Genomic DNA, 27,959 nt, shown 5'->3' on the forward strand with positions numbered 1-27,959 from the left:
TAGAAAGACCTATTGAATAACCAAATTAGAAATCTTGCTCAGAACATTTGAAAGATCAAATGACATTAAATGATATTTGGAAGAATCAATTTGTCCTCTAGATAAACACATCTACAAAAAAATTTAAAGATGTGCATGAGTCTACCTAAATGTATTAAAGAATTAGGAACAATTTAAAAACTGAAAATATTCAAATGTAGTAATAGATGTTTTGCTGAATGCAAGATGACTGTATTTGCAAGATGATTAAAAGCAAAAGCAGTTAATTCTATAGATAGAAAAAATATCCCATAATTAGAATTTCACTTTCAAAATCAATAAAATACATAACTCAAGATATTTATCTAAAATAATTTCCCTACATGCAAAAATATACTTATAAGAAGAAATCAATTTAATTGTTCTAATTTCAATTTCTTTAAAACATTCTTATTTTAACACATATAGGAGGCTATATTTACTCTATCTGGAATGCAAATTACAATATACTTCTTAAGAAAAACAGTACCTTTTCTTCTTCTTTTTTTCTTTCCTTTTCAGTTTTTCTAAATCTTTTTTAGCCATATCTATAATTTCAATGGTTTCTTTCTCTGAGGAAAGTATAGAAGGAGAGAAAGCTGATGATCCACTGAAATATGGTGATCTTGCTGTAGCTCTTGTCAGGTTACGTCGAAGGTTCTCATTCATTGCTTCACTTTCTAATAATTTTGCCCTGTTACCAAAAACATACACACACACACAAACACAAACAAAATCACAGATATTATTTACCATGCTTAAAGGTGAATTTAAAAAAAACTTTATTAATGTATTTTAGAAAGACTGCTTCTCTTTAGAAAGTAACCTTTCTCTTTGCCAGGGGAAACCCTTTTATATGCATAAATGACCACATTTCATCCTGTCTTCTGTAGCAGAATGCACCCTCCATCATCCCCACCTCCTCTTAAATCTTCAGTCTCTTCCTGTATTCTAACTGCTTCTCTGCTGCCCACACTCTCAAATCTCCTCCATCCTTAAAAACAAACAAAACCTCACTTGATCCACACCCTGTTTTTTACTAAATTTCTGAAAAAGCCATCTTCAATCAGTCCCCCACTTTTTTGTTGTTTTACTTTAACTCTTCCCTCTAACATCCAACCTTATCATTGAATTCAAACTGCTTTCTTTAAAGTTACTAATCTCTTAATTCCCCAATTTAATGACCTTTTCTCGATTATCATCTTCTTGACCTCTGTAGTTTGATAGTATCAATGTTATTCTTCTTCTTGATACTTTTTTCTTTCTAGGTTTTCACATCGCTCTCTGCTACCATTCCCCCTACCTATCATATTATTCCTTCTCATTTTCCTTTGCTGAATCTTCATTTTTACCTGTTAACCAGAATCTCCCTAGGCACTCTTCTCCCTCTGTACTATTTCACTTAGTCATCAATCTCATCACATCCCATGAATTCAATTATTATCTCTTTGCCAGTGATTCTCATTTCTTCTTATCTAGTCCTCATCTGTCTGACATCCAGTCTCACATTTGGACAAATCCATTCAAACTGGATGTTCTTTAGGTATCTTAAACTCAATGTGTCTAAAACTAAACTCATTATTTCTTCCTCCTTCCTTCTATAGACCCATCCCTCTTCCTCATTTTCTAATCACTATTTAGGATACTACCACCCTCCCAGTTACCCAGGCTTGTAACTTGGAGGTCAGGTCGTCTTTAATTCTTTACTCTCTGTCATGATCCCCTCCTCCACATCCAATTCGTAGTCAATTCCTGTCAATTTTACCTTAGTAACATTTCCCATATAGTCTTCCTTCTTTTCTCTGCTACTTCCATCACTGATATAGGCCCTCATCACCTGATGTCTAGACTACTCCAACCAGCTTTTGATTGCTCTCCCTGAATAAAGTGTCTCCCCACTCTAGTACATCCCTTCAGATATCAAATTGATCTCCCTAAAATCCAAGTCACAGCCTCCCTACCCCATTCAATAAACTGTAATGGTTCTCTAACATCACCAGGATCAAAAATAAAATCTAGTTTCATTTTCAAACCTCCTAAAACCTGAAATCTTATCATTCCAGTATTGTTACATTTTAATTATCCATTAGTAATCCAGTGATACTGGTTTTCCTGCTGTTATTCCTAAAGACATGCCATTTCTCAACTCTGGGAATTTTTGCTAACTGTCCCTCATGCCTAGAACTCTCTCCCTCTTCATCTAATGTCTCCTGTCCTCCCTGGCTGCTTTTAAAACATAGCTAAAATCTGACCTTCTACATGAAAGTTTTCCCAAACCTCTTTAATGCTATCCCTGTTTATTATCTCCAATTTATCATGTCCATATCTTGTTTGTACAATTGTTTTCTTTCAATTGTGAGCTCCTTAAGGAAGGGCAACCTTTTATATCTTTCTTTGTATCCCCAGTACTTAGCACAGTTCCTGGCACATAGTAGGTGCCTAATAAGTGCTTGACTAACTGACATTCCTGATCCTAGTCTGGCATCTCCAACTGCCAACTGGATATCCTGTAGATATTTTAAACTTGGCCGTGTCCAAAACTGAACTCATTATGCTTACTCTCAAGCCCTTCCTTCTTCCTAATTTTCCTATTACTGTTGAGGGTACCACTATCCTTCCAGTAATTAAGCTCACAACCTAAGAATCGTCTTATCCTTATTTTCTCTCACTCCACTCTCCATAATCAATTCGTTCTTGTCTTGTGGATTCTACCTTTGCAACATTAGTACACACCTTTCTCTCCTCTGACATTGCTACCAACCTAGTATATGTATCATGCTTAGTTGTTCTCTCTGCCTTGAGCTTTTTTTCCATTCCATTGAGCTATCAATGTGATCTTGTGGAAACAATGGTCTGGCCATGTCCTCATCCTCTGCCCTATTCCATAAACTCCCATAAACTTGGTTCCTATTACCACCAAGATCAAACACAAAGTCTTTTCTCGTGTATTCAAAGCCCTTCATAAGCCCTGCCTCCCTTACCCATACCTTTTAAATTTCCTTATACATTAATACCCTCCATGTACTTCACAGTCCAGTGAAACTGGCCTCATTGCTATTCTTTGCTCAAGACCCTCCATAGCCCAACTATGGGCATTTTCACTAACTGTCCCTTATACCTGGAATGCTCTCCTTCCTCATCTCTGCTTCTTGCCTTCCCGGGTTTTCTTTAAGTTCAACTAAAAACTTGTCTTCTACAAAAGCATTTCTTGGTCTGCCCATTAAAATGCTAGTGATCTCCCTATGAGATTACTTCCAATTTACCCCACTGAGATTTTGCATATACATAGTTGTTTGTTCACTGGCACCTCCATCAGAAGCTGATTTCCTTGCTATTTTTGCCCTTCTTTGTATGCCCAGCAATTAGTACAGTGCATGGTACATAATAAATGCACTTAATAATAACATAAAGTACTTAATAAATGCTTATTAAATTTCACTAATTCTACAATGCAGGGTTATACATCTAAAAACACACTTTTTACTACTCTAGAGCACAGGTTCTTAACATTTTTGCATGTAACAGACCCACTTTGTCAGTATTCTGAAATCTATGAATTGAATAACATTTTTATTTAGAATAATATTTTTTTAAATCATTGAAGAAATTGTTAAATTTCATTTTGAGATTAGTGAAAATAAAGATATGATTTTTTTTCCCAACCAAATTCACGGACTCCCCTGAAATCATTCCACAGACTAGACCACAGGTTAAGAACCCTTGTTCTAGAGGATATAATTATCTATGAAGTTAAAAATAATTATAAAAAAACAAAAACATAGACAAGGAGGTAGAGCAAAGATGGTATAGTAGAAAGAAGTACTAGAAGTTTATTTGCACAACTCCTCTGATCGAGACAGAACATACATAAGACAGAATCCTGATCAGGAAATCCAAGGGCAAAAATTCACACTGAGTCATTTTTCCAGCCCCTGTCATCATAGGGAAGACAGAGAGGTTTTCTGAACACTGCATTATGGAGTCTAGCCAAATAAATAAGCCCAAAATAATAGGTGAAGAACTCAAACTTCACCAAGGAGTAGAAACAGAATTGAGAACTGGCTAATGAGTATGATTTAGGCAAATCAAACAAGTCAGAGAGAAACTGATGAGGAATAAGGTTAGAATTGGCAGAAATGAGATATTTCACATTGCCTTCTATTTTTTCATTTGTTTGGATCTGTTTTATAGCATCTTGATTTCTCATAAAGTCATGAGCTTCCAATCTAATTTTGAAGGAATTATTCTTTTCACTGAGTTTTGGAAATTCCTTTCCCATCTGGCAAATTTGGCTTTTTAAGGCATTCTTCTCCTCATTGGCTTTTTGGGCCTCTTTTGCCATTTGAGTTAGTCTAGGTTTGAAGGTGATATTTTCTTCAGTATTTTTTGGGGTCTCCTTTAGCAAGAACCATGTTAACTGTTGCTCTATTAACTTGTCAGTTACCTCATTACAATGTAGGCTCCCTGAAGGTGGAACCTGTTTGATTTTACCTTCTTATGCTTAATAAATGTTGAACTGCTCAACTTTTTTCTTTTTCACTTAATTCTCTAAAAAAACCTCCCCTTTTGAGAAATTCTAACTTTACTGATGTTTGTCCTTTGTTTTCAAAGAGAATCAATGTTATCACAGGGTGATTGATGTTTGGATTTGCATGTGAATTAGATTTAAATGAGGCAGAGTTGCAAAAAGTTGTCAGTCATAGAAATCGAGTGACAAAACAAAAGTCAAGATGACTGGTGATGGCCTGGGATGCAGCAGATAACCTTCGAATCTCTGATGTCTGACCAAGTTCTAAGTGCTCCCACAGCACCTGTTTTACTTGCCTTCATGGCCACCGCCACAAATTTTTTTCATCCACCTATTCTTTTTTTTTTTTTTAAAGCAATTGGGGTTAACTTTTTTTTTTGGGGGGGGTTTAAATGCGTTTTATTTTAGACAACCTACATGACATTTTTAAAAACAATGCCTCCACTCCAAATAAATCAAGGTAAAAAATAAATGAATAAAGTTCAAGATGACATCAGTCCAAGTCCTGGTGTTGTGTAGATGACAAAAAGCAGCAGCCAGTTATGATGACAGGTGATTCAAAGTAATCAGCTGAATTTGTTAACATTTCTCCATTTCTAAATAAACCATTCTTAAAGAAAATCATATATGGAGTCACACCATCCTCACGGAAGTCCAAGAGAGCCACCATGCTATCTGGATTCATGTTTTCGCCTATGAAGAACTGTTAGTTTTTAAAATTAGCAAGGATGTGTTTGATCTGTTCTGTAGCTCCTGTCATAAAAGCTTTTACTCTATCTGGCTTGTGTTCTTCAAGTCTGCCTTTGATTGATTTCATATAGTCTTTGATGTACTTTTTGTAGGATTCTTTTGTGAAACTAGTTTCTTGAAGATGATGGTTTATTACTATGTCAACTCCAGTGATTACAGTGGCATCTGTTTGTTCACCCTCAGGACCTTCAGCAAAGGTATTCACACCAATGAGTGAATCATCAGTGGTACCCTCTGTCCTACTGACCATCTTCCCCTCCACCTCCAGGCACAGCCTGTTCACAATCTCCCGGATCTTGTAAATGTCGGAGAACATCTCATCATGGCTGATGAGGTCCTGGTAGATGATCATGGAGGGGGAAGGAGGGAGGTGGCGGCAGCGGCGCTAGCACCGTGGGAGCCTGGAGCTTGGTGTGAGCGAGATGCAGCCAAAGCGGGCGCTTGAGGGGGAGGGAGGAACGGGCGGAAAAGGTGGGGTTAAGTAACTTGCTCAAGGTTACATGGCCAATTATTTTGTATGAGTGTTAAGTATCTGAGGCCAGATCCGATCCCGGGTCTCCAGACTCTGGGGCCAGGGCTCTTACTGAGCCACCTGGCCACCTCTCATCTACCTATTCTACCAGTGGCAGGTAGGGGAAATCTTTACATGCTTGGGTAGACATTCCCCTTTCTCACGGAGGGGTTTGAGACCTGTCAGTTACTCTTAACCTGGTTTAACCCATCTACCAAGTTAGTTTGACCAGGGTATGGCCACTACATGAGCAAAAGCTAAATGAAGCCACCCGTGAGAGCTGGGTGATTGATTGGACACCAAAGGTGAACGAATAATCCTGAAAAGGGCTTAGTGAGCCCTCACACCAGAGGTGCTAGTCCTCCTTTAACACCCCCAGAACTCTGGACTAAGGGGAATATTTCTACATCTTAACAGAAGGAAAATACATGAATTTTTAGAATATCTCAGTTCAGAAGAGCTGGTGGAACAAAGGAGTAGAGAGATGGAGAATCAAGGACAATCATGGACAATGGTTCCTATACTTTCCTACTTGAGACCTCTTGATTTAAAGTGGAAATAAGAGTAGAACCTGAGTAATTTAGAGGTTCAGACCACTTGACATAACCCCAAAATATTTAGATCTACCAAGGCAAACTGAAATGGCTGTGTTAGAAAAGAGGCCTGCAGGAGGGCAGAGCCAAAATGGCAAGAGCATGGACTTGCTTGAGCTCTCCCCCAAACTGCTCAAAATACCAATTAAAAAATGACTAAACAAATTCTAAAGCTACAGAAGCCATAAAATGACAGAGTGAAGCAAATCTCTAGTCCAAGATAGCCTGGAAGGCTGACAGAAAGGGTCTATTGCACTGGGCTGGGAGCAGACCATGGTCTGGCATGGGTTGTGCTGGCATAGATGAGGCCATAGAAGGCCTCACATTACTGAATCACTGGAAGCTATGGCAGTTTCAAGCTTTTCAACCCACAAACACCAAAGACAGCACAGAAGATCAGTGAGAAAACTGTGTAACCTGGAGGGAAAAAAGAGTGTAGCCCAGCAGGGGTCCACCACCAAGGAGGTGACAGAGGTGGTAGTGGTGGCGGCAGCAGCAGCAGCAGCGGCAACAGACATAGAGGCTGCTTCCAAAGCTCTCAAGCCACAGACAGTGGAGGATCAAGCAGCTGATACAAAGTCACTGAAGCCTGCGACAGTACATCCACCCCTACTATTCCCCCCCACTGGAAGCAGAATTGTACCTTAACAAACAGCTAGAACGTCAAGTATTTAGCTGGGAACATTAGCAAATGGCATAAAAAAAAAAAGTCAGACTATTGAGTCTTACTTTAGTGACAAAGAAGATCAAAACATACAATCAGAAGAAGACAATAAAGTCAAAGCTCCTGTATCCAAAGACTCCAAGAAAAATATGAATTGAATTCAGGCCATGGAAAAGCTCAAAAAGGATTTTGAAAATCAAGTAAGAGAAGTAAAAAATTGGGGAGAGAAATGAGAATGATACAAAAAAATCATGAAAAAACAAGTCAACAGCTTGCTAAAGGAGACCCCTCAATATACTAAAGAAAATAATACCTTAAAATAGACTAACCCAAATGGCAAAAGAGGTCCAAAAAGCCAATGATGAGAAAAATGCCTTCAAAAGCAGATTGGTCAAAATTGAAAAGGAGGTCCAAAAGCTCACTGAAAAAAAAATTACTTCAAAATTAGAATGGAGCAAATGGATGCTAATGATTTTATGAGAAATCAAGAAATTATAAAACATAAGTAAAAGAGGGAAAAACTAGAAGACAAGATGAATATCTCACTGAAAAAACCAGTGACCTGGAAAACAGATCCATGAGAGATAATTTAAAAATTACTGAACTAAAAAAAAAAAAAGAAAGAAAAAAATAAAAAAAAATTATTGGACTACCTGAAAGCCATGATCAAAAAAAAAAGAGCCTAGACATCCTCTTTCAAGAAATTATCAAGGAAAACAGCCCTGATATTCTAGAATCAGAGGGTAAAACAGAAATTGAAAGAATCCACCAATCACCTCTTGAAAGAGATCCCAAAAAGAAAACTCCTAGCCATATTGTAGTCAAATTCCAGAATTCAGGTGGCTAGGTGGCGCAGTAAATAGAGCACTGGCGCTGGAGTCAGGAGGACCTGAGTGCAAATCTGGCATCAGACACTTGACACACTTACTAGCCATGTGACTTTGGGCAAGTCACTTAACCCCATTTGTCCTCCAAAAAAAAAAAAGCAAAAAAAGAGATTAACTTTGGGGCAGCTAGGTGGCGCAGTAAATAGAACATCAGCCCTGGAGTCAGGACCTGAGTTCAAATCTGGCCTCAGACACTTAACACAAAAAACTAGCCGTGTGACCTTGAGCAAGTAACTTAACCCCAACTGCCCTACCTTCCCCCCTCCAAAAAGCAAAACAAAAACAAAAAAACAATTCCAGAGTTCCCAGGTCAGGAAGACAATATTGCAAGCAGCCAGAAAGAAAAAATCTGAGTATTATGGAAAAACAATCATAACACAAGATCTAGCAGTTTCTATATCAAGGGATCAAAGGGTTTATAATATGATATTTTGGGGGTCAGAGGAACTCAGATTAAAACCAAGAATCATCTACCCAGCAAAACTGGTTATAATACTCCAGGGGAAAAAAATGGATATTCAATGAAATAGAGAACTTTCAAGCATTCTTGAATGAAAAGACCAGAACTGAATAGAAAATATGACTTTCAAATACAAGACTCAAGAGAAGCATGAAAAGGTAAACAGCAAACAGAAACCATAAGGGACTTATTAAAATTGAACTGTTTTCATTCCTACATGTAAAGATGATATTTGTAACTCATGAGACCTTTCTCAGTATCAGTGTAGTTGGAAGGAATATATGTATGTGTGTGTTTGTGTATACATGCACACAAACACACATATAAATACATATATACATATACATATAGACAGAGGGCACAGGATGATTTGAATATAAAGTGATGATATCTAAAAAATAAATAAATATATATATATATCCACACATACATACATACATTTATATGTATGTAAATAGATGGAACAGGGTGAGTTGAATATGAAGGGATGATACCTAAAAAATAAAATTAAGAGGTGAGAGAGGAATATTTTGCAAGGGGAAAGGGAGAGACAGAATGGAGTATATCATCTCACATAGAAGAGGCAAGAAAAAGGTTTCACAATGGAGGGGTAGAGGGGGAGGTGGGAGGGAAGGAGTGAACCCTACTCTCATTAGATTTGGCTTAAGGAGGGAATAACATGCGCATTCAAATGGGTATTTTACCCTGCAGGAAAGTAAGGGGAAAGGGGATATGAGGGAGGGGGATGATAGAAGGGAAGGCAGATTGAGGGATTGGGTAGTCAGAAGATAACACTTTTGAAAAGGTACAGGGATCAAATGAGAAAACAGAATAAGTAGGGGGTGGGATAAGATGGAGGGAAATGTGTTTAGTCTTTCACAACATGACTATGATGGAAGTGTTTTGCATAACTACACATGTATAACCTATATTGAATTTCTTGCCTTCTCAATGAAGGTGGGTAGGGAGGGAAAGAGAGAGAGAATTTGGAACTCAAAGGTTTAAAAACAAATGTTAAAAAAAATTTTTTTTACATGCAACTGGAAAATAAGATATACAGGCAATGGGGTTTAGAAATCTATCTTGCCCTACAAGAAAGTAAGAGAAAAGGAGATAAGAGTGTGTGTGTATGGTGGGGGGGGGCGAGTGGTGATAGAAGGGAGGGTAGACTGGGGGAAGGGGTAACCAGAATGCATGCCATCTTGGGGTAGGGGGGAGGGAAGAGATGGGGAGAAAACTTGGAACTCAAAATCTTGTGGAAATGAGTGTTATAAACTAAAAACAAATAAATTAACTTAAAAAAAAAAGGAAAGAGGCCTACAAATTCCAAAGAGCATGATGTCTTCTCAGAGGAAGTAGTAGCTAAAGGAATAAGAGTTGTGCAGGAACAATCTTCCTTAAATCGCACAAGAAAGCTAGGGTGGTTAGAGAAGTGAAAATATAAGAGACTTGGAAAATCAAAAAGACTTGGAAAAATTTTTTTTCTATATAATTTATAGATGAAAACACTGGGGATGAGAAAAAAATAAGTATCTTGTTCAAAGTCATACATAAAATCAATGACTTAGACATGAAAATGATTGAGGAAGCCATTGAATCCAACGCCCTCATTTAAAAAATGAGGAAACTGAGTCAAAGAGAGATTAAATGACTATCCAAGGGTTATACAGCTAGCAAGTGTCTGAAGCAGGTTTTCAACCTAGGTCTTCCTGATTTCATGTCCAGAATTCTACCCACCATGCTACCTAGCTGCCTCAATCTCACATCTAGTAACTGGCAGAGCCAAGAGTAGAACCCAAGCCTTGTGATTCCACATTCAGTACTCTTTACACATATAAACGATAACTAAACTATCTGCCTTGTTTCTTAGGTCTAACATGACTCAAGGCCTGAAAGATGAAAATTATAACATTCTGAAATAATTCTTTTCCTGTTAATATAATTGTTAGTATATAAAAAGCAATTTTTTTGAAAAGTAAATATAAATATGTACATCAGTAAAATCAAGCCATACCTGAGATCTTCTATTTCTTTTATATAGCTATGGATCATATTGCTGATCTCCTCATTACCTTCCCCTAAAAATGAAAGATGACAGAAAAATTTTATAAACATTTCAATGAATTCAGAACATCAGTCAAATATACCCAAGTAAAAGCAAAAGAAGTTTGAGTAATTTTCAAACAGATCAATAGCCTTAGTTAAATAAGTAGATAATTATGTAATTCACTAAAGTGAATTATGTGATTTGTTGAGGGAATGTAAAAATAATCAGGTAGTAAGTTTAAGTTACAATTTGGAAAAAAGTGTTTTTGAATACATGGCTCAAATAATAAATGAATGATTTAAATATGCTAATAAGTACACTGCCTTCTCATGGAAGAGGGGCTTGTGCTGTTTAATAAAACTATTAGTTATTCCATGCAGGGTTGCCCAAGACTGACAGGTCATAATGGAGAGTTTGGACAAAAAGTGATCCACTAGAGAAGGAAAGGCAAACTGCTCCAGTATTTTTTCCAAGAAAACCCCACGGACATCACTAAAATGATAAAAGAGATGATATTGGAAGATAAGTCCCTCAGGTCAGAAGGTGTCCAATATGCTACTGGAGAAGTGTAGAGGACAATTACAAGTAGTTCCATCATTACAAGTAGTTCCATCAATAATGTGCTTGGTGATAAAAAGAAAGTCAAATGTTGTAAAGATTATTCTTGCATGGATGTAATATCTATGAAGGAATTTAAGTTGATATGGTCAAACAGGAGAAGAGAAGATTTAACAATGACATGTTGGGTTTCAGTGAACTTAAATGGATGGGAATGGGTGAATTGAATTCAGATGATCACTAAATATACTACTTTTGGCAATAATTCCTTAGAAGAAATGAAATATCCTTCATAATCAATAAAAAGGTGAGAAAAGTAGTACTGGGGTATAATCTCAAAAACGACCAAATGATATTCATTCAAATCCATTGCAAACCATTCAACATTACAATAGTACAAGTCTGTGCTTCAACCATTGATACTGAAGAGACCAAAGTTGCTCAGTTCAATGAAGACTTACAACATCTAGAAATAACATCAAAAAAGATGTCACATACGTCAAAGGATACTGGAATGCTAATGTAGGAGGTCAAAAGATAATTGGAATAAAAAGCAAGTTTGGTCTTGGAGTACAAAATGAAGCAGGGTAGAGACTAAATTGTGTTTTGTCAAGATAACTGGTCATAACAAACACTCTTTTTCAACAACTCAAAAGGTGAAGCTAACTCACTGATTATAAAAACTTTCTTTTTCAATAACCCAAAAGGTGACTCTACACATGGATATTACCAGATGGTCAATATGGAAATCAAATTGATTATATACTTTGCAGTCAAAGGTAGAGAAGCTCTATAAGTCACTTAAAACAAGACCTACAACTGACAGTTGATCAGATCATTAGCTTCTTATTGCAAAATTCAGACTTAAACTGAAGAAAGTAGGGAAAATCATCATACTATATAGGTATGATATAAATAACATCTCGTAGAATATGAAGTTGAGGTAATGAATAGATTTAAGGGATAACATCTGATAGAAGGACTATGGACAGAGGTTCACAATATTGTACAGGAGGCAGCAACACAAAGCATTCCAAAGAAAATAAAAAGCAAGAAATCAAAATGGCTATCTAATGAGGCTTTACAAATAGATGAAGAAAGAAAGGGTAAGGGAAAAAAGAAAGGAAAAGACATACCTAACTGAATGTACAATTCCAGAGAATAGCAAAGAACTAAGGTTGAGCAATGCAATGAAATAGTAGAAAACAACAGAATGGGAAAGACAAGACATCAAGGGAAAGTTTTGGGCAAAAATGGTAGGGATTTAACAGAAGCCGAAAAGATTAAGAAGAAGTGGTAAGAATACAAAAAAGAACTAAATAGGAAAGACCATAATATCACTGGTAACCATGAAAGTGTGATTACCTATCTAGAGCCAAACATCTTAGAGAATGAAGTCAAGTGGGCCTTAGGAAATTTTGCTACCAATAAGGATGATGGAGGCTAATGGAGGTGATGGAATTTCTGAGTTATTAAATACTCTAAAAGATGATGGTGTTTTAGTGCTGCCAGCAAATTTGGAGAACACAACAATGGTCACTAGATTGGAAAAGATCAGTTTACATCCCAATTCAAAAGAAGGGTAATGACAAGGAACGTTCAAATTACTGAACAACTGCACTCACTTCATAGGCTAGCAAGGCTATGCTTAAGATTCTGCAAGCTAGACTTCAGCAATATATAAACTAAGAACTACCAGAAGAGCAGGCTGATTTTCAGAGGCAGAGGAACTAGAGACCAAATCACCAACATTCACTGAATTATGGAGAAAGCCAGAAAGTTCCAGAAAAGCAATTACTTCTGCTTCACTGACTACACTAAAGCCTTCGACTGTGTGGATCACAACAAAATGTGACAAGTCCTCAAAGAGATGGGAGTACCAGAGCATCTTTCTTGCCTCCCAAGGAACCTGTTCATGAGACAAGAAGCAAGTTAGAACCAAACATGGAACAAACGATTGATTTAAGACTGGAAAAGGAATACAACAAGGTTGTAATATTGTCACCTTGTTAATTTAATTTATATGCAGAGTATAACATGCAAAATGCCAATATGGATTAAATTAAAAGCTGGGAATTAAGGTTTTGGGGAGAAATATCAACAATTTTAGATATGCAGATTATACAATTCTGATGGCAGACAGTGAAGAGAAATTGAGAAACCTTTTGATGAGGGTGGAAGAGGAGAGTGCAAAAGCTTGCTTAAAGCTTAATATTAAAAAAAAAACCTAAGATCTTGGCAACTGGTCCCATCACTTCCTTGCAAAATAGAGGGAGAAGAAATGGAAGCAATGTCAGAGTTTATATTCTTAGGCTCAAAGATTACTACAGTCTGACTGCAGCCATGTAATTAAAAGATGCTCTGGACAGCATACTAAAAGACAGAGAGACATCACCTTACTGACAAATAACTGTATAGTCAAAGCTATGGTTTTTCTAGAAGCAATGTATGCTTGTGAAAGTCAGACTATAAGGAAAACTGAGCATCACAGAATCAACATTCAAATTGTGGTGCTAGAGAAAACTTTTGAAAGTCCCTTAGACACTAAGGAGGTCCAATCAGTCAATACTGAAAGAAATTAATTCAGACTATTCACAGGAAGATCAAATACTTAAGAGGAAGCTTAAATATTTTGGCCCCATAATGAGATGATGGGAATCATTGGAAAAGACCCTGATGTTGGCAAAAGGAAAAGCAGATGGCAAAAGATGAGATGGATAGTGTCATAGAAACAACAAAAAAGAACTTGGACAGATTTTGAGAGATAATGAAAGATAAAAGAGCCTGATGTGCTATTGGCCTCAGGATCATGAAGAGTCAGACACAACGGAATGATTGAACAATAATTACAGTATAAAGAATTATTCTTGTGGGCAGCTAGGTGGCACGGTGAATAGAGCACCAGCCCTGGAGTCAGGAGGACTTGAGTTCAAATCCGACCTCAGACACTTGACACACTTACTTAGCCATGTGACTTTGGGCAAGTCACTTATCCCCAATTGCCCTCCAAAAAGCAAAAAAAAAAAAGAATTATTCTTGTTTTTTTATTTACAATATTCATTTTAAGAAGAAAATTAAATTTAGAATACCTGCTCTGGCAAGAATCTGGTTGGCTTGATCACTAACAAGTTGTGTTATTCGGGTTCTTAATGCATCAACAGTTTCTTGCATTGCTTTAATTCTCGCACGCAAGTTGTTATTTTCAGTTTGTAGCATGGCATTCTCATGAAACATGTCATTGATACTTTCAACACCTTCCTCATCTATAATTCTTTTACCCTGAAAAATAAATTTTCTTGTTGGCTGATGTACTTCAAAAAAAAGTTTCTAAATAAGGCCAGAAATTACACTGCCAAAACATTTAGTTCTTTACTTGACCTGAACCAGTCATAACACAGTAAAAGTATCCCCTTCCCTCTATTAAGATTTTCTATAATGTTACTGCTATTGTCATCATTGTTATTAATATTATTAATTAGAGTTTTCAATTAGTTTTACATTATTATTGATTATGGCTAGGAACTAGGCCTATGATTTAATTGGCATAGAATCTCCAGGGTGAGGTAAACTCTCTCCATCAATGCAAGTCCACAACTTCTATGCAACTTCTCAAGTCTTAGAATTGTTTAACACAGCGAGAAGCTGAATGACTTACTCAAAGTCATAGTTAATATGTCTCCAAGAAAGGACACACAGTGTAGTTCCTCAATAGCATGCATCACATTCTGTTTTGACTTAAAAAAAAATACAAAACACTCAAATGCATTGGCTTACAGTTTTGTACTCCATGAGTTCCATCTGAAGTCGTGTGATTTCACTACGCAGTGAATTAATTTGTTGACTGGCTCTGTCCTGATTGACCATAACCTTGTTCTTGATATTTCGGGCACGGTTGGCATATTTTAGTGTATTCAAAGTTTCCATGAAATCTCTGTCTGAAGGGCTGACACATGCTATCATGACTGTTTGACTGCAAGTTACAAAGACAACTTGTGTTTACTGATAGATGGAATTGAAATCCAACGCAAAAAATGATCCTTTTATATTTCAAGCAAGCAGCACTATGGCTACTTATGTACCAGAAACTAGTGCTAGGTACTAGAGATACAAATATAAAGAAACAATTTTTACTCTCAAGGTGGTTACATTTTAACATCATATTTTCCTGCAACAATGTAAATTACTTCTATATCATTAGCTCAAAAATACAAGCAATTTTTAGAAGAAAGCTAAATAAAGGAATAAAAATTTCCTGTATTATTCACTGTTTGGAATTCTCCCTTATCTCCACCTCTGTTTTATAAAGGCTGTCATTCAAGGACCAAGTAATGCTCCACCTCCTCCAAGTACTCCCTCATCATTGCCTAATCTTGAACCTTTAACATGTTGAACTGCTTCCATCTTCTCTCTCTACTAAACAAGTATTTTCATTTTTATTTCCCCTAGTGCCCCACACCTCCTGGTACACACAGTTAATGTCTGTAAATTAACTCATGAATAAAATTACAGCTTAACATTAAGCAAATTAATTTTTCTAGCATCCAAATTATATGTAATGTGGAAAATTTAGAATTAAGAGATAATACAGCACTATTTACTTTGCAATTTACTATTTACTTTCAGGATTTTATAAGTCCTCTTACATTTAAAAAAAAATGAATGCTGTCCAATTCAAATTCAACAAACATTTATTATGCATTTACTAAATGTTAGGTGCTATGTTAGTCACTGAGGTTATAAAAATAAAAAAATATGTGAAACAGATACATAAATATCTATAAACTGGAAAAGGATTAAGAGCACAGAAACAGTGAAACAGAGTAGCCAGAGAAATCCCAAAAGGGAGGATCAGGGATATAGGAGGGGATACCAGAGTCAGGTCTTAAAGGTTAAGGATTTCCGCAGGCTAAGATTTGGGTGATAGAGGAGGGGAAGGTTCTAGGGCTAGAGAATGGCAGGCTTAAAAGCACAGAGAGGGGACAGGATGACAATGAACACTAAATAAACTGATTTGGTTTAAGCATAGAATACTGAAAAAAGTTAAGAGAAAGTTATAAAGTAGATTACATATGGCCTTGAATGGGAAACCATTAAAGGCTTTTGACCAGGGAAGTGACACATATTTGGATTTAGCAAGACATATTTCATACTGAGCTCTACACAAAATCCTTTCAAGCACAACATTAAGAGAATACACTGTAGTCTTAAACTAAAACAATTATTAGCACCTGAATTTTAAAGTTGTGGAGTTTTAAAGATTCTAGTCAAATTACAGATGGAAAATAAAAAAGAATACATTGCTTTATATACTTTGTTCTAAATCTCCCTTTACATAATAATGTAAATGAAAAGAAAGGGTTGTATTAAGTATGCTCCAATTCCTATCCCAATGAAAGACAGTCATATGTGAACATTCTCACACACTGGTACTCCACAATTAAGAAAAGTGGATATGGCAAAACTGTTAGTATACAGTCCCTTCACATGCGTGTATACACTTGATGCCTTTAAGGACGGTCAGCCTTTTCTGCTTATCTTGTGTCTTGCACACAGCAGACATTGTCACATTTGGTGTATTAATAACTGTTAATTTTTCTTCATGAGAAACAATACACTAAAATTTAACATAAGAAGTCAAACTCAATATTTAATAGTAAATTGAATTAAACCATAAAATATTTGCTTTTAAAAAAATCAAAAGTGTAGACTCCTGTCATGGAAAATGTACTGCATAAAATAAAAAATTCCTTATATATAAAGTGAAGATCTCTGATTGTTTTTGTTGGGCTGATTATGTTAAGCCATGGAACACTCTTCAATAAAATTGGTTACCATTCAAAAGAGATGGATTTAGATACAGAAAAAATAAAGTTGGTGAACAAAAAATACTGCTCTGATTATGACAGTTGTATGGTAATGCAATGTTAATGAAATAGGAAGATCTTCCCCACCCATTAATAGGCTACGTGACCTGGAGCCTGAGTCACACAGAGCTCAGAGTGGGAGGAGCTGTCACAGAGAGTAGAGAGAGAGAAGCAGCTTGAGTGGGCAGAGAGAGGAATTTGCCTAGGGAAACTTGTTTGTGAGGAGGCCTAACAGAAGGTTTAAGATGTCAGCACTCCCTATAATAGTGATAAGTATTCTGTTAAATCTTAACCCTGGTATTTTAAGGATGTCCCAAATAAATATTTTGGTTTTGCCTTTGAGGAAGTGAGTTTATTATATTTTGCAAATCTATCCTGGAAATATGCATGCATATTCATAGCAGGTGTTATGGGTATTGAATCCTTGTTACAGGTAACCTTGAGAAGGAAGAATCAGAAAGGTGAAAGACAGGTGGAAAGGAGTCTAAATTGGAAGATATTATAATGGTCCAAATAGAGGAGGAGATGACTGTAGTGGTATACGTAGAGATAAGATAATAAATATGAGATATTCCATGTTTTGGAGATAGAACTGAAGAAATGGCATCTATTGATGCCAGGTAAAGGGAAGAGTCTTTTTCTCTCAGTGATTTTTTTGTCAAAGATGACTTTTAATGACAGAATAAAATTGTCCCCTTAATTGTTAGTACTCCCTCTTTCCTACTCGAATTGGCGTACTTAACTGTTGATAAATTGTATCACCTCAGTAAAATATAAACTCATGGGGCTGTTTTTTTGTCCCTTTTTTCTTTTTATCCCTGGAACCTAGCACCATGTCTTACATATAATGCTTAATAAATGTGTGTTGGCTTGGAATCAAAGGGATTGAAATTTAACATCAGAATGAAAGGATAAGATAGAAGTGGTACATATGTACTGAAAAAGAAAGTAGAGAGATAAATGCAAAATAGAGTCCTTACGTTGCAAACCAGGGTGGCTAGCTGGAAAGTGATTCCACAAACAGAATTAGGAGAAAATAGGGAGGAAGGGTAGTGTCTTCTGGAATGAACCTAATGAGTTTAAGATGCTGACAGGACATACTGATGGGGATGTCCAATGGCAACTGTAGATGTAAAAGCAGAGTTCAGGATCTGGAAGTCATCTACACTGAGTCATGGGACTACATGATTTCATTACAGAAAGCAGAAAGAAAAGAGATGGAATTTTGGAGGATATCCACGCAAAAGAAGAATAATGAAAATAGATCAAGAAGGACCAGTTACACAGGCAGTTGATGAACCAGCTGAAAATGATTTCACAAACCAAAGGAAAATAAAATGTCCAAGAGAAAGAGTCAAATGTTTAGAGAGGAATAAAAAAGGATCAAAAAAGCTAAGGAATGAGAAAATAGCTTTGGATATAAAAATTTAAACGATACTGGTGACTTTTGAAAGAGCAGTTTCCAAAGACAGGAAACCACACTGCAAGATGTTAAGGAGTAAATAGTTTGGTAGGGATAACTATTATTTTCAATTTAGCCTTGAAAGGGAAGAGAAGTAAAAGTCCAAAGCTTTTGGAATTGTGCCAAAGGAATTATTTAAATAATAGAGCACCTGAATATTTTTGTGGGCAACTGAGAAGTCAGTAGATACAGAATGAAGATAAGATGGAATGATTAACTTGTCAAGCTCCCCCCCACCCCCCCCCAAAAAACAGTGGTTGATAGGATCAAGAATAGAAGTAAAGTCAATTTTGTCAAAGATAAGAGCCACCTCATCTAAGACTGCAATAGAGGAGGAGAGAATCACTAAAGTCATAGAAGGTTTTGAAATATGGAAAAGGGTAGATGAGGAATAGCCTTAACTTTCTCAATAAAATAAACTAGGTTGCCTCCTTGATAGGTGAAGAGGAAGTTGAATGAGAAACAAAGTAACTTAGAAAAATTGTGGTGCGCAAATGGTAAGAGATGAATACAATGGATTGGCATGCAGAAAACCAAGTTGAATAAATAAGAACCTGAAGTATACCCAAACCAGTGATTGTAGATAACCACCTCCTGAAGAGGAAGGAGAATATAAAGCAACTTTATTTAGGTATATCCTGCTTTAAGTTGTGAACAGAAATCAATTTCATAGAAAACACATCTTATGAATTTCTTATAATATTCCATTAGACTCTGAAGGGTCCTTCTTTGTATCCCCAAAACTTAGCTGCTATCTGGCACACAGTAGGCACTTAATATAGTTAATGATGGACTGTAATGAATGATAGACAAATTTTAAAAACTGTTAAAGCTGAAAAGTGTAAGTGTGATTAATGTATCATCTAATTAAAGGGTGTGTATATATGTATGTATGTATGTGTACACACATACCTCTGCTATAAAATTTTTTACCAAGTAGGACCTTTTCCTTTGAATTCATTTGATAAGTATACACCTAGTCTGAGTAGAAGGGTAAGTACTGTTTAGTAACTTTCTGCATAGAATTCCAAATTGCTTTACACAATGGTTGAACCCATTCACAACTCTACTAATAGTGAAGAAATATGCCTATTTCCACACAGCCCATCTAATATCTGTCACTGTTCCTTAATTTTTGCTAATCTGATCAGTATTAGGTGAATCCTCAGAATAGTTTTAATTTGCATTTCTCAAATTAGTTATAGTGCATTTTTTTCACCTCTGGTTTTATTAGGAAGGATTTTAGTTTATATTCATTACATATAATAATCATTTTTGCTTTTTGACATATGTTATTTACCATTCTGAGAAAAGCTACATCGATTCCTTTGTTTTCCAGTATTTTTAACAGAAATGGGTTTTTTGTTGAAAGCTTTTCTATAACTATTGATGTAACCATATATTTTTGTTGGTTTTGTTATTAATATAGCTAAGTTTATAGTTTTCCTAATATTAAACCAACCCTGCCTTCCTGGTAAAATCCAACCTGGTCATAATAAATAATCTTTGTGATATTATTTTAGCCTCCTTATTAATATTTTGTTTAAAAAACTGCAACTATATTCATTAGAGATATTGGTTGAGAGTTTTCTATTTTAACTCTATCTGGGTTGTATGTCGTGACTATATTTGTACTTCAGAATGTATCAGGTAGAATCCCTTCTTTTGCTATTTTTGTGGTGAATATTTGGTCCTTATTTTTTTTTCTGCCTTTGAAAGTATATTTATGACTTATTCAATTTCTTCTTCTAAGATGGGATTGCTTAAATTCACTTATTTCTTGCTCTGTCAATCTGAGTATTTTTTTTTATTTTTGTATTTAAATATTGATTTATTCTAATTCCCTTTTATTTCTTCTTATAGAATTATGAAAACAAAATAAAACTATTTATAGGTCTTCTGTCTCATTTGACTACTTTTATGACCTCTTATGACATTAAGATTCTGAAATTAAATTTTATTAAATTCTGAAATTAAAATTTTTATTTATTTTATTTTTATGGAATAAAACAAGCATTTCCATTAACAGTATAAATTTTTTTTAGGTTGCACATGAATCTGCAAATCTATTATGTACAACTTGCTATTTCTTTTCAATATATAAAGCTATCATGTAAATTTTTTCCCCTTTTTTCTTCCTTCCCAACCTCACCATAGACATGGCTACAAATATGTACATACACATAAAATCCTTCTATATTTAATTCTATTTTTTGGTTCTTTCTCTGGATGCAGATAGTGTCTTCCTGTATATGTTCTTTATAGTTAACTTGGGTATTTATAAGTCAAAATAACTTATTCACTCAAAGTTGTCCTTAAAACAATATTGCTGTTATTGTATACAATATTCTCTTGGTTCTGCTCCTTTCATTCTTCATTATTTTGTGCAAGTCTATCCATTTTTTGCTAAGATTGAGTTAATTATTTCTTATAGCACAGTAGCATTCCATCACAATCATATACCACAACTTGTTCAGCCAAGTAATCTTCTACCTATTCTTTAGGACTAAGTTATCTTGGTCTCCAGTTGTTGTTTTTTTCCAATGGCCCTTTACTTAATTTAATTTTTATTACATTTTGTGTTCAGTAAAGTATGCATATAACATTTTTGCTTTTCTGCACTTATGAAGTATTTTAAAATTTTTTGCAAAGGTATACAGTTCAGAAATATGCTTATTCTTTTTTAATTTCCAATCAATTATTTCCATATCAAGAATATCTTATTTTTTTCTAAAATGTGATTCATGTCCTTAACTTCTTTCTTCTTTATTTTTTTGGTTAGTTTTATCTAGTGCTGAAAAGGGATAAACTGAGGTTCCCCACTATTAAAGCTCTAGTGTATAATTCTCCTTTAGATGCCATTACCACTGGGTACAGATATCATAAACATTGAAATAAATTCTGGTTCTATGTTACCTTTCGGCAAAATGTAATTATCTATTTATTTTAATTAAGTTTATTTTTGCTGTTTCTTTTTCTAAAATAATGACTGCTATTTCAACTCTTTTTAAAGTTCAGTTAAGGCATAATACAATTTGCTCTAATGGCTTATTTCTTTGTGAGTCTTTATGTTTCAAATATGTTTCCTATGAACAAAATATTATTGATTTAGCTTTCTAATACTTCATTAATCCATTTTATGGATAAATTCATCCCATTCAGATTCAGTTAGGATGGTTAATTGTGTACTTATCTTCTTCTTATAGCTTACATTTTCTTTTTCTCTATACTCCTTGATACTTTTCTTTATGATTAAACTTCTCCTTTAACATTCCTTCTCCAAGCTTAGGGTTTTTTTTTTTCCTTATGAGTAATCCCTCCATGAATCCATCCTCTCTCTTAATTCTTCCTTTTCCTCTCTTCTTGTTCCTATCTGTATCCCAAATATATTCAGTATATTCCTCCATGTGTGTATTCTGCCCTCCTTTAACCAGTTTAGATGGAAGTAAAATCCACTTCTCCAATTCCCTTTTATTTCTTCTTATACCGTCATGAAAACATAATAAAACTATTTATAGGTCTTTTGTCTCATTTGACTACTTTTATGACCTCTTATGATTATGAAAGATTACGAAAGAACCTTACTATCATTTCCCCTATCAATTGGAGTCTAAAAAATTCATTTTTATTAGCTCCTTCTTATTCACTTTTATTTACCTTTTTAGTTTTCTCTTGACTTCTGTATTTATATTTCAAAGTTCCTTTGTAGGTCTGTTTTTTTTTTCACCAGGAAAGTTTGAAAGTCCTCTATTTCACTGAAGGTTAATCTTTTTCTTTGTGAGATTAACACTGTTTTGCATATTTCTTTATAGTAATAGCTGTTGTGTAATCCTGACTGTATACCCTCAATATCTGAATTCTTTCTTTTTGGTTGCTTGCAGTAATTTTTTTCTTTTATCTAGAAGTTCTGGACTTTGGCAATGACATTTCTTTTGGGGGCTTCTTTCAAGAGGTAATCAGTGAATAATTTCTACTTTAACATTGTTTTATTGTTGCAATGTGTCTGGGCAATTTTCCTTAAATGATTTCTTGAAATATTGTATCCAAGTTTTTGTTTTTGTCTTATTTTGTTTTTATCACAGATTTCAGGTAATCTAATGATTCCTAAGTTATCACTTCTTGATGAAGTTGTTTCTGAGATACGCTATCTTACATTTTCCTCTATTTCATTAATCTTTTGACTTTGTTTTAATAATTCTTCTTGTCTCCTATTAACTTCTATTTGGTCCTTTCAGATTCTTAGTGATGTCTTCACTTGGATATGGTTTTGTGCCTCTTATGTTAAATTGTTGATTCTTTTTTCTAAGTCTCTCCTTCATAGATCTCACCTCTTTGACAACTTCTAATTGCTTTTGCGGGTAAGCTATTTTTTTTCTCTAAGGTTTTGATTGTAGGTGTTTCTGAGTTACTCTCTTTTGGGTTTGTGTCTTGGTCACACCTGGTATTATAAAAGTTCTTTTTTTTGATGTCTGTTTACCCATTTTTCTTGTTCATGCTCTGAGTTACTCTGAGAAACATATCAAGTTGAAGCTCTTTCCTTTAGGGCCCCAGGGCTTTCTTTAGGTAAGACTCTCTCTTTCTTCAGGAGTCAGAGCAAATCAGGAACCCTTCTTTTGATCTGTGCCTCTTCCTTCACCACAGACACCAAGGTTTTCCCCCTCATTCCATGACCAGCTTAGGTTGAAGCCCTTTCCTTGGAAGGATGAAAGATTTAAAGCCAAACAAGTTCATCTTAATGTTGTAGTAAACTGAAGGTTGAAATTTAAAATCAGAATGAAAGGATAGGACAGATTTTTTTAAAGTATAGTGAAGAATAAATTTTAAGAGAGAAGTAAAATGCTGTCCATAGTCAAGGAAGAAATGAGATGGTGGGAGGGAAAGAATTGAGGTAATCTACAGACCATAAAGATATAAAACTAACAAAGAAATAAAAATGAAACTTTGATGCTCTGATGATATTTGAAATGAACAGAGAAATAAAAACAATAATGACAACTTGTAATATTATTCTTCCTAAATCAAATGGAATTTTAAAAAATGAGTTGAAACTGCCTATGAATGGTTATATTTCTAAATGAAATAGTCTTGTAAACAAAACTTTTTTTCATTAGGCCTCTTTAAAGAAGTTTATGAGAGGAGTTAACTAGTATATTTCACAAAACTCAATATTTTATTGATATTACATTATTTTGTAAATATGCATTACACTAACTTGCAGCTCTGACACCTGGTATATACCTTTAGTTTAAAATAATCATTTTTCCGAGATGATTGTGTACTTAAGCAAAATATGTAGCATTTTATTTAAATGTGCAAAAAATGGTTATAAAAATTCAGTGCAAACTTCTTGAAGTTGTAGAGATGTTCTCATCAGACATGTATCATAGTGATGGGCAATGTTTCATGACAGGAGGCAAAAAACATAAAGGAGTAAGAACCAGTAAAAACAAGTTAATAACTACATTTTATGAGACCCACACTAAGAAATTTGTCACATATTCTGTCAGAAAAGTAGAAAAAAATGTGTTTCAAACATTTATAATGAGTATGCTTTATACAATCACTTTGCAAATTTGCTTTCTAAACAATTCTCATGGTTCACTTAACGAATAACTGAAACTAAGCATTTATTAAGTAAGAAATATATGGGGAAAGTATTTATTTTTCATACCTGTTACCTCCAAGGGAATCCTGCAGTAGTCTTGTTAGTTTAGAGTCCCTATATGGTACATGAGTGGCTCTCTTACTTTTATCTCCCAATGCACTTATTACATTTCCAAGTGCCAACTTTAAAAAAAATGCAAAATTGTATAATTACAATTAACTTCAAAGAAACTATGAGTTTGTGGGGAATAAGATTAAGAACTGGTTGCAACAATATTTAAAGTTGTAAAAAGTTTCTTCAATAGAATCCACTTACATGACATATGTAAAAGTAACAAATTTCTGTTAAAATAAAGTCTCTAAAAATAGAATTATTTCATGCTGGTGATGACTAAAAATTTATAGAAGTATATAACAGGATATCATTTAGTGCTTTTGAAGTCATTAGCTCATACTGCTAAGCTGGAAGATCATGCAGTTCAGCTCCTTCACCATCCTGACATGGTGCTCCTCCTTCCATGACTACAACTATTAGAATGCAGCAAAGCAGGCTCTATTGAAGGACTGGCCACATTAGTGATTAATTCTATTGAATGTGTTATCTTTTTTTGATTTGTTATGTATTTATTAAATTCATAAGATGAATACATCTGCATGTCTCTCCCTTTCCCCATCTGCTTTGCCTCCAAGCTTCCATAGCACCTGAATCCGCTATTCCTTAGTGACCATGGCCTCTCCATAAAGGAAATAAATAACTCATGCTCATTCCTGAGACAGAGTTAAAAAAAAGGTTATATGCATCAGTGACTATTCCTAATAATGGTGGAACTCTCCAATTTATACCTCATTTCAAAAGGGCTTGTGATGCTAAGGATCCTGAGCCTAAAACAACACCAGAAGTGTTACATATCCCTACACATCTCTTCTCATCACAAAAACTGAAATCATCCCCATGATTTCAGCAGTTTCCACAGTAGCTATTTGCTTGCTATGCAGGGACAGACCACCAATGGTGCTCTTCCTCAGAAATTCACAGCAATTATTAAAACCCAAGATCATAATCTTCCTTCTTGGTTCAATACCTAAGCCTGATGGTGAGATCATTAAAATGACACCAAGATAAAAAAGTCTGGCCTCACATGTTCTGTACCTTTTTTATCCAATGGATCAGAAAGCAGCCTCAGTCAACTGCTTCTCCTAAATCTTATCAATGATAAAAAGGGATCAAACTCAGAAGCCCCAAACACAGACCAGTAGTAGAAATGAGTGATGAAATGAAAGGAACCAACACATCCTGATATGGAAAATATCTCAAACTGCCAGTACTGCACAGAGATGGAGCATCTTGGCATAGGAAGACATGTTCAGTTTTGTGATTAAGTCAATAGGACTGCAGCATTCATTACAAAAAAAAATTATTCTATAAGCAGTTATATATAATATCTCTTCCATATGTCCAAAGATACCTATGCTAAGCTTGTTCTAAGTAAAACTTCCTTTCTAAGCTTTATGGAAACCCCAACTCTACTCCAAAAATAAATGTTACTAAAGTAGCACAGAATTTTCCAATGTAATTTAAAAATAATTTTGGATAAAATACTGCTTCCCATAATCTTAAAATTTCTTTAACTTTCATATATTCATATATTTAATAATCTATGTGGTAGTGACATTTGAAACAACTATTTCTTGCAAATTATCAAAATTTAGTATAAATTCAAAGCTTACCTGGAAATTCATCTCCCCTAGAATACGTTCAAAATCATCAACATATTTTGATATAAATGAAAGGGATTTTTAAATAATTAATGCTTAATTTGATATTAAAACCAAGAACAAAATGTTAGTTAATCAAGCTTAAAATTAAACAGACACTGATAAAAATAATTTTAATCAAAAGTAATCCCGTAAATAATGGGAAGAACAGGACTTCAACTTGAATGAATAGATTTGTCATTAAATTAAATTATACTTTTATTTGTCAGTTGCTACCCAAAGTCCCTCAGTCATCTAAATACTTTCAGTTAGAATATTATAAATTATAAAGGAAAAGAAAGACTAAAGGAATACACTGATATATTGAGAGCTTAACACTATTAATCAGTTTAACATCTTTAATCTTACTAGACCACAGTTGATGGATATGCCTTCTTTGGCCCTTTCTCCAGTAGCTCCTGTACGTTTTAATCTTTCTGATCCAGCGAGATCAACAAAATGAAATTTTGCTGTGAGGGTTTCAAATTCATTCATCTGGGATGACTCAGATATCATCTTATTATCAATTACATTTTCCTGCAATAAAGGAAATAAAAATCCAAGAAATCCATTAATATAATTATAAAATACCTTTTCCTTCTCTGTATGTACAATATGAGAGTCAGACTGGCATAAAAGATGGAGCCTCAGAGTTAGGAAGAACTGTATTCTATTCCTGCCTTTGAATCAGAATGTCTGTCTGACCTTGGACAAGTCATTTAACCTCTCTGTGACAAAGGCAATTCTCTAAGACTATAAGCTGTAGAGAAGAATATCAGCATTGATATAGAGTTTCCTCATTGGGAGTTCTGATACCAAAGAAAGCACAGATCTTTTCTAAAAATACAGAACATTGCCAAGAAAGTCTATGAAACAGGAGGTCAAACACAAAGGTCCATACAATAACATCCAAAGCTAGGATGGAGGAACAAGCAATAGGAACCTTTTTAACTGCGGTTATCTTCCTGAAAATCCATTACACAGATCAAATAAAAATGACTCTCCATTGGCGTATGCTGGAAAAGGAATACTAGTGGCATGTCTATCAAGCCTGCTACAAAAACTATAATCACAAGAACTGGAACAGGAAGGGCAGAAACTATGTTTAGTCACAATAACAACAATGTCTAAACTTGCCTCTTAATCCTACTAGTTTAGTTCGACTTTGTGAAAACAAGCCCAGTGGAAAGGAAAACAAACCAGAAGCCATTGTTGAGGAAAAGAATAGAAAGATGATACAGCTGAAAAGGTGGGGAAATGCTAATCCATTAACAGCACTGACAGGCTAAGAATGATGATATGTTAATGAAATGTGACAAGTGCCGGTCAAATGTTAAACTGGCCTTCTTTCTGTTTCTCACACATAGCACTTCAACTCTCAGCCTAACTGTCCCATCCCCACCTTGCAAAATACCTTACTTCCTCCAAAAGCAGCTCAAGAATCACATAAACCCTTTCTAGATCCTCCCAAATAATAGTGTCTTCCCTCCCTAAACTACCTTGTATTTTAACTGCTTCATGTTTATTTGTATTTATTTTCTTTATGTTTATTCTGTATATATACTTCTACACATGCTTGTTATCTCTCAAATTCAAACAAAAGATCTTTGCAAGTAGGACTATTTCATCTATTATATCTGTATTCCCAGTATGGTGCAGGCACTTAATTATTTGCTGATTGATAAGTGGGCAGCTTTGATAGACAAATTCGGGCCATCAGTGTTTAGATTAACCTAGGTACAACTTCATGGCTTGTTCAAGAGGAATCTCCAAGTCCAGTTTTCCATAAGACACAGGCTAGATCATCTACATTATAAACCTATATGGAGTCAGGGCAACTGGAACTTTTCTCTACTTATCACTGAGTGGGCAAATTTGCAAGTCAAACAATATGTATTCTAAGAAATGAAAGAAAAGATTAGGAAGAAAAGAAAGAAAAATACGGACTGCTAGAAGGGTAAGTTCAATCTATTAACAGGATTGAAGATCATCAGAGCAGTAGTAATAGCAAGTTTCTGCTGAGGGAACAACTTAATGGTCTCACTGAACTATTCACAAAAAGGCAGGGGCTGGCCAAACTAATGCTCTGCCTTGTCTTAAGAGTAAAGAGTTGAAGCTGAGTCACTTACTCTGGGTCTAGCATGCTAACAAGTGCCCTTAATGAAGGTTCACCTTTATCATAACATCTCACTGTTCTGAAAGAGGGGGTGGCCCCAAAATCAGTCATGAGATGAGTTCCCATGTACTTCTACCCCACC

The 27,959-nt window shown here is 35.0% G+C and overlaps 1 protein-coding gene and 1 pseudogene across 5 annotated transcripts in view; both read right to left on the minus strand.

Moving 5' to 3' along the window:
- KIF21A (kinesin family member 21A) overlaps positions 1 to 27,959 on the minus strand; it is a 185,551-nt gene that overhangs the window by 83,890 nt on the left and 73,702 nt on the right. For all 5 annotated transcript variants that reach the window (XM_069094223.1, XM_069094221.1, XM_069094222.1 and 2 more), the window contains exons 6-11: positions 26,071 to 26,238; positions 24,014 to 24,129; positions 14,791 to 14,986; positions 14,106 to 14,295; positions 10,426 to 10,489; positions 509 to 712 (exon numbers count right to left, since the gene is read on the minus strand). In XM_069094223.1, coding sequence (XP_068950324.1) covers positions 509 to 712; positions 10,426 to 10,489; positions 14,106 to 14,295; positions 14,791 to 14,986; positions 24,014 to 24,129; positions 26,071 to 26,238 — 938 coding nt within the window. The remainder of the gene's footprint in view (positions 1 to 508; positions 713 to 10,425; positions 10,490 to 14,105; positions 14,296 to 14,790; positions 14,987 to 24,013; positions 24,130 to 26,070; positions 26,239 to 27,959) is intronic.
- LOC138165830 (translationally-controlled tumor protein homolog pseudogene) lies at positions 4,916 to 5,738 on the minus strand (annotated as a pseudogene).

This window comes from Petaurus breviceps, unplaced genomic scaffold, assembly GCF_028583685.1.
Source record: "Petaurus breviceps papuanus isolate PSGF00001 unplaced genomic scaffold, PetGlider_PUasm1.0 216, whole genome shotgun sequence".
Classification (NCBI taxonomy): Eukaryota; Metazoa; Chordata; class Mammalia; order Diprotodontia; family Petauridae; genus Petaurus; species Petaurus breviceps.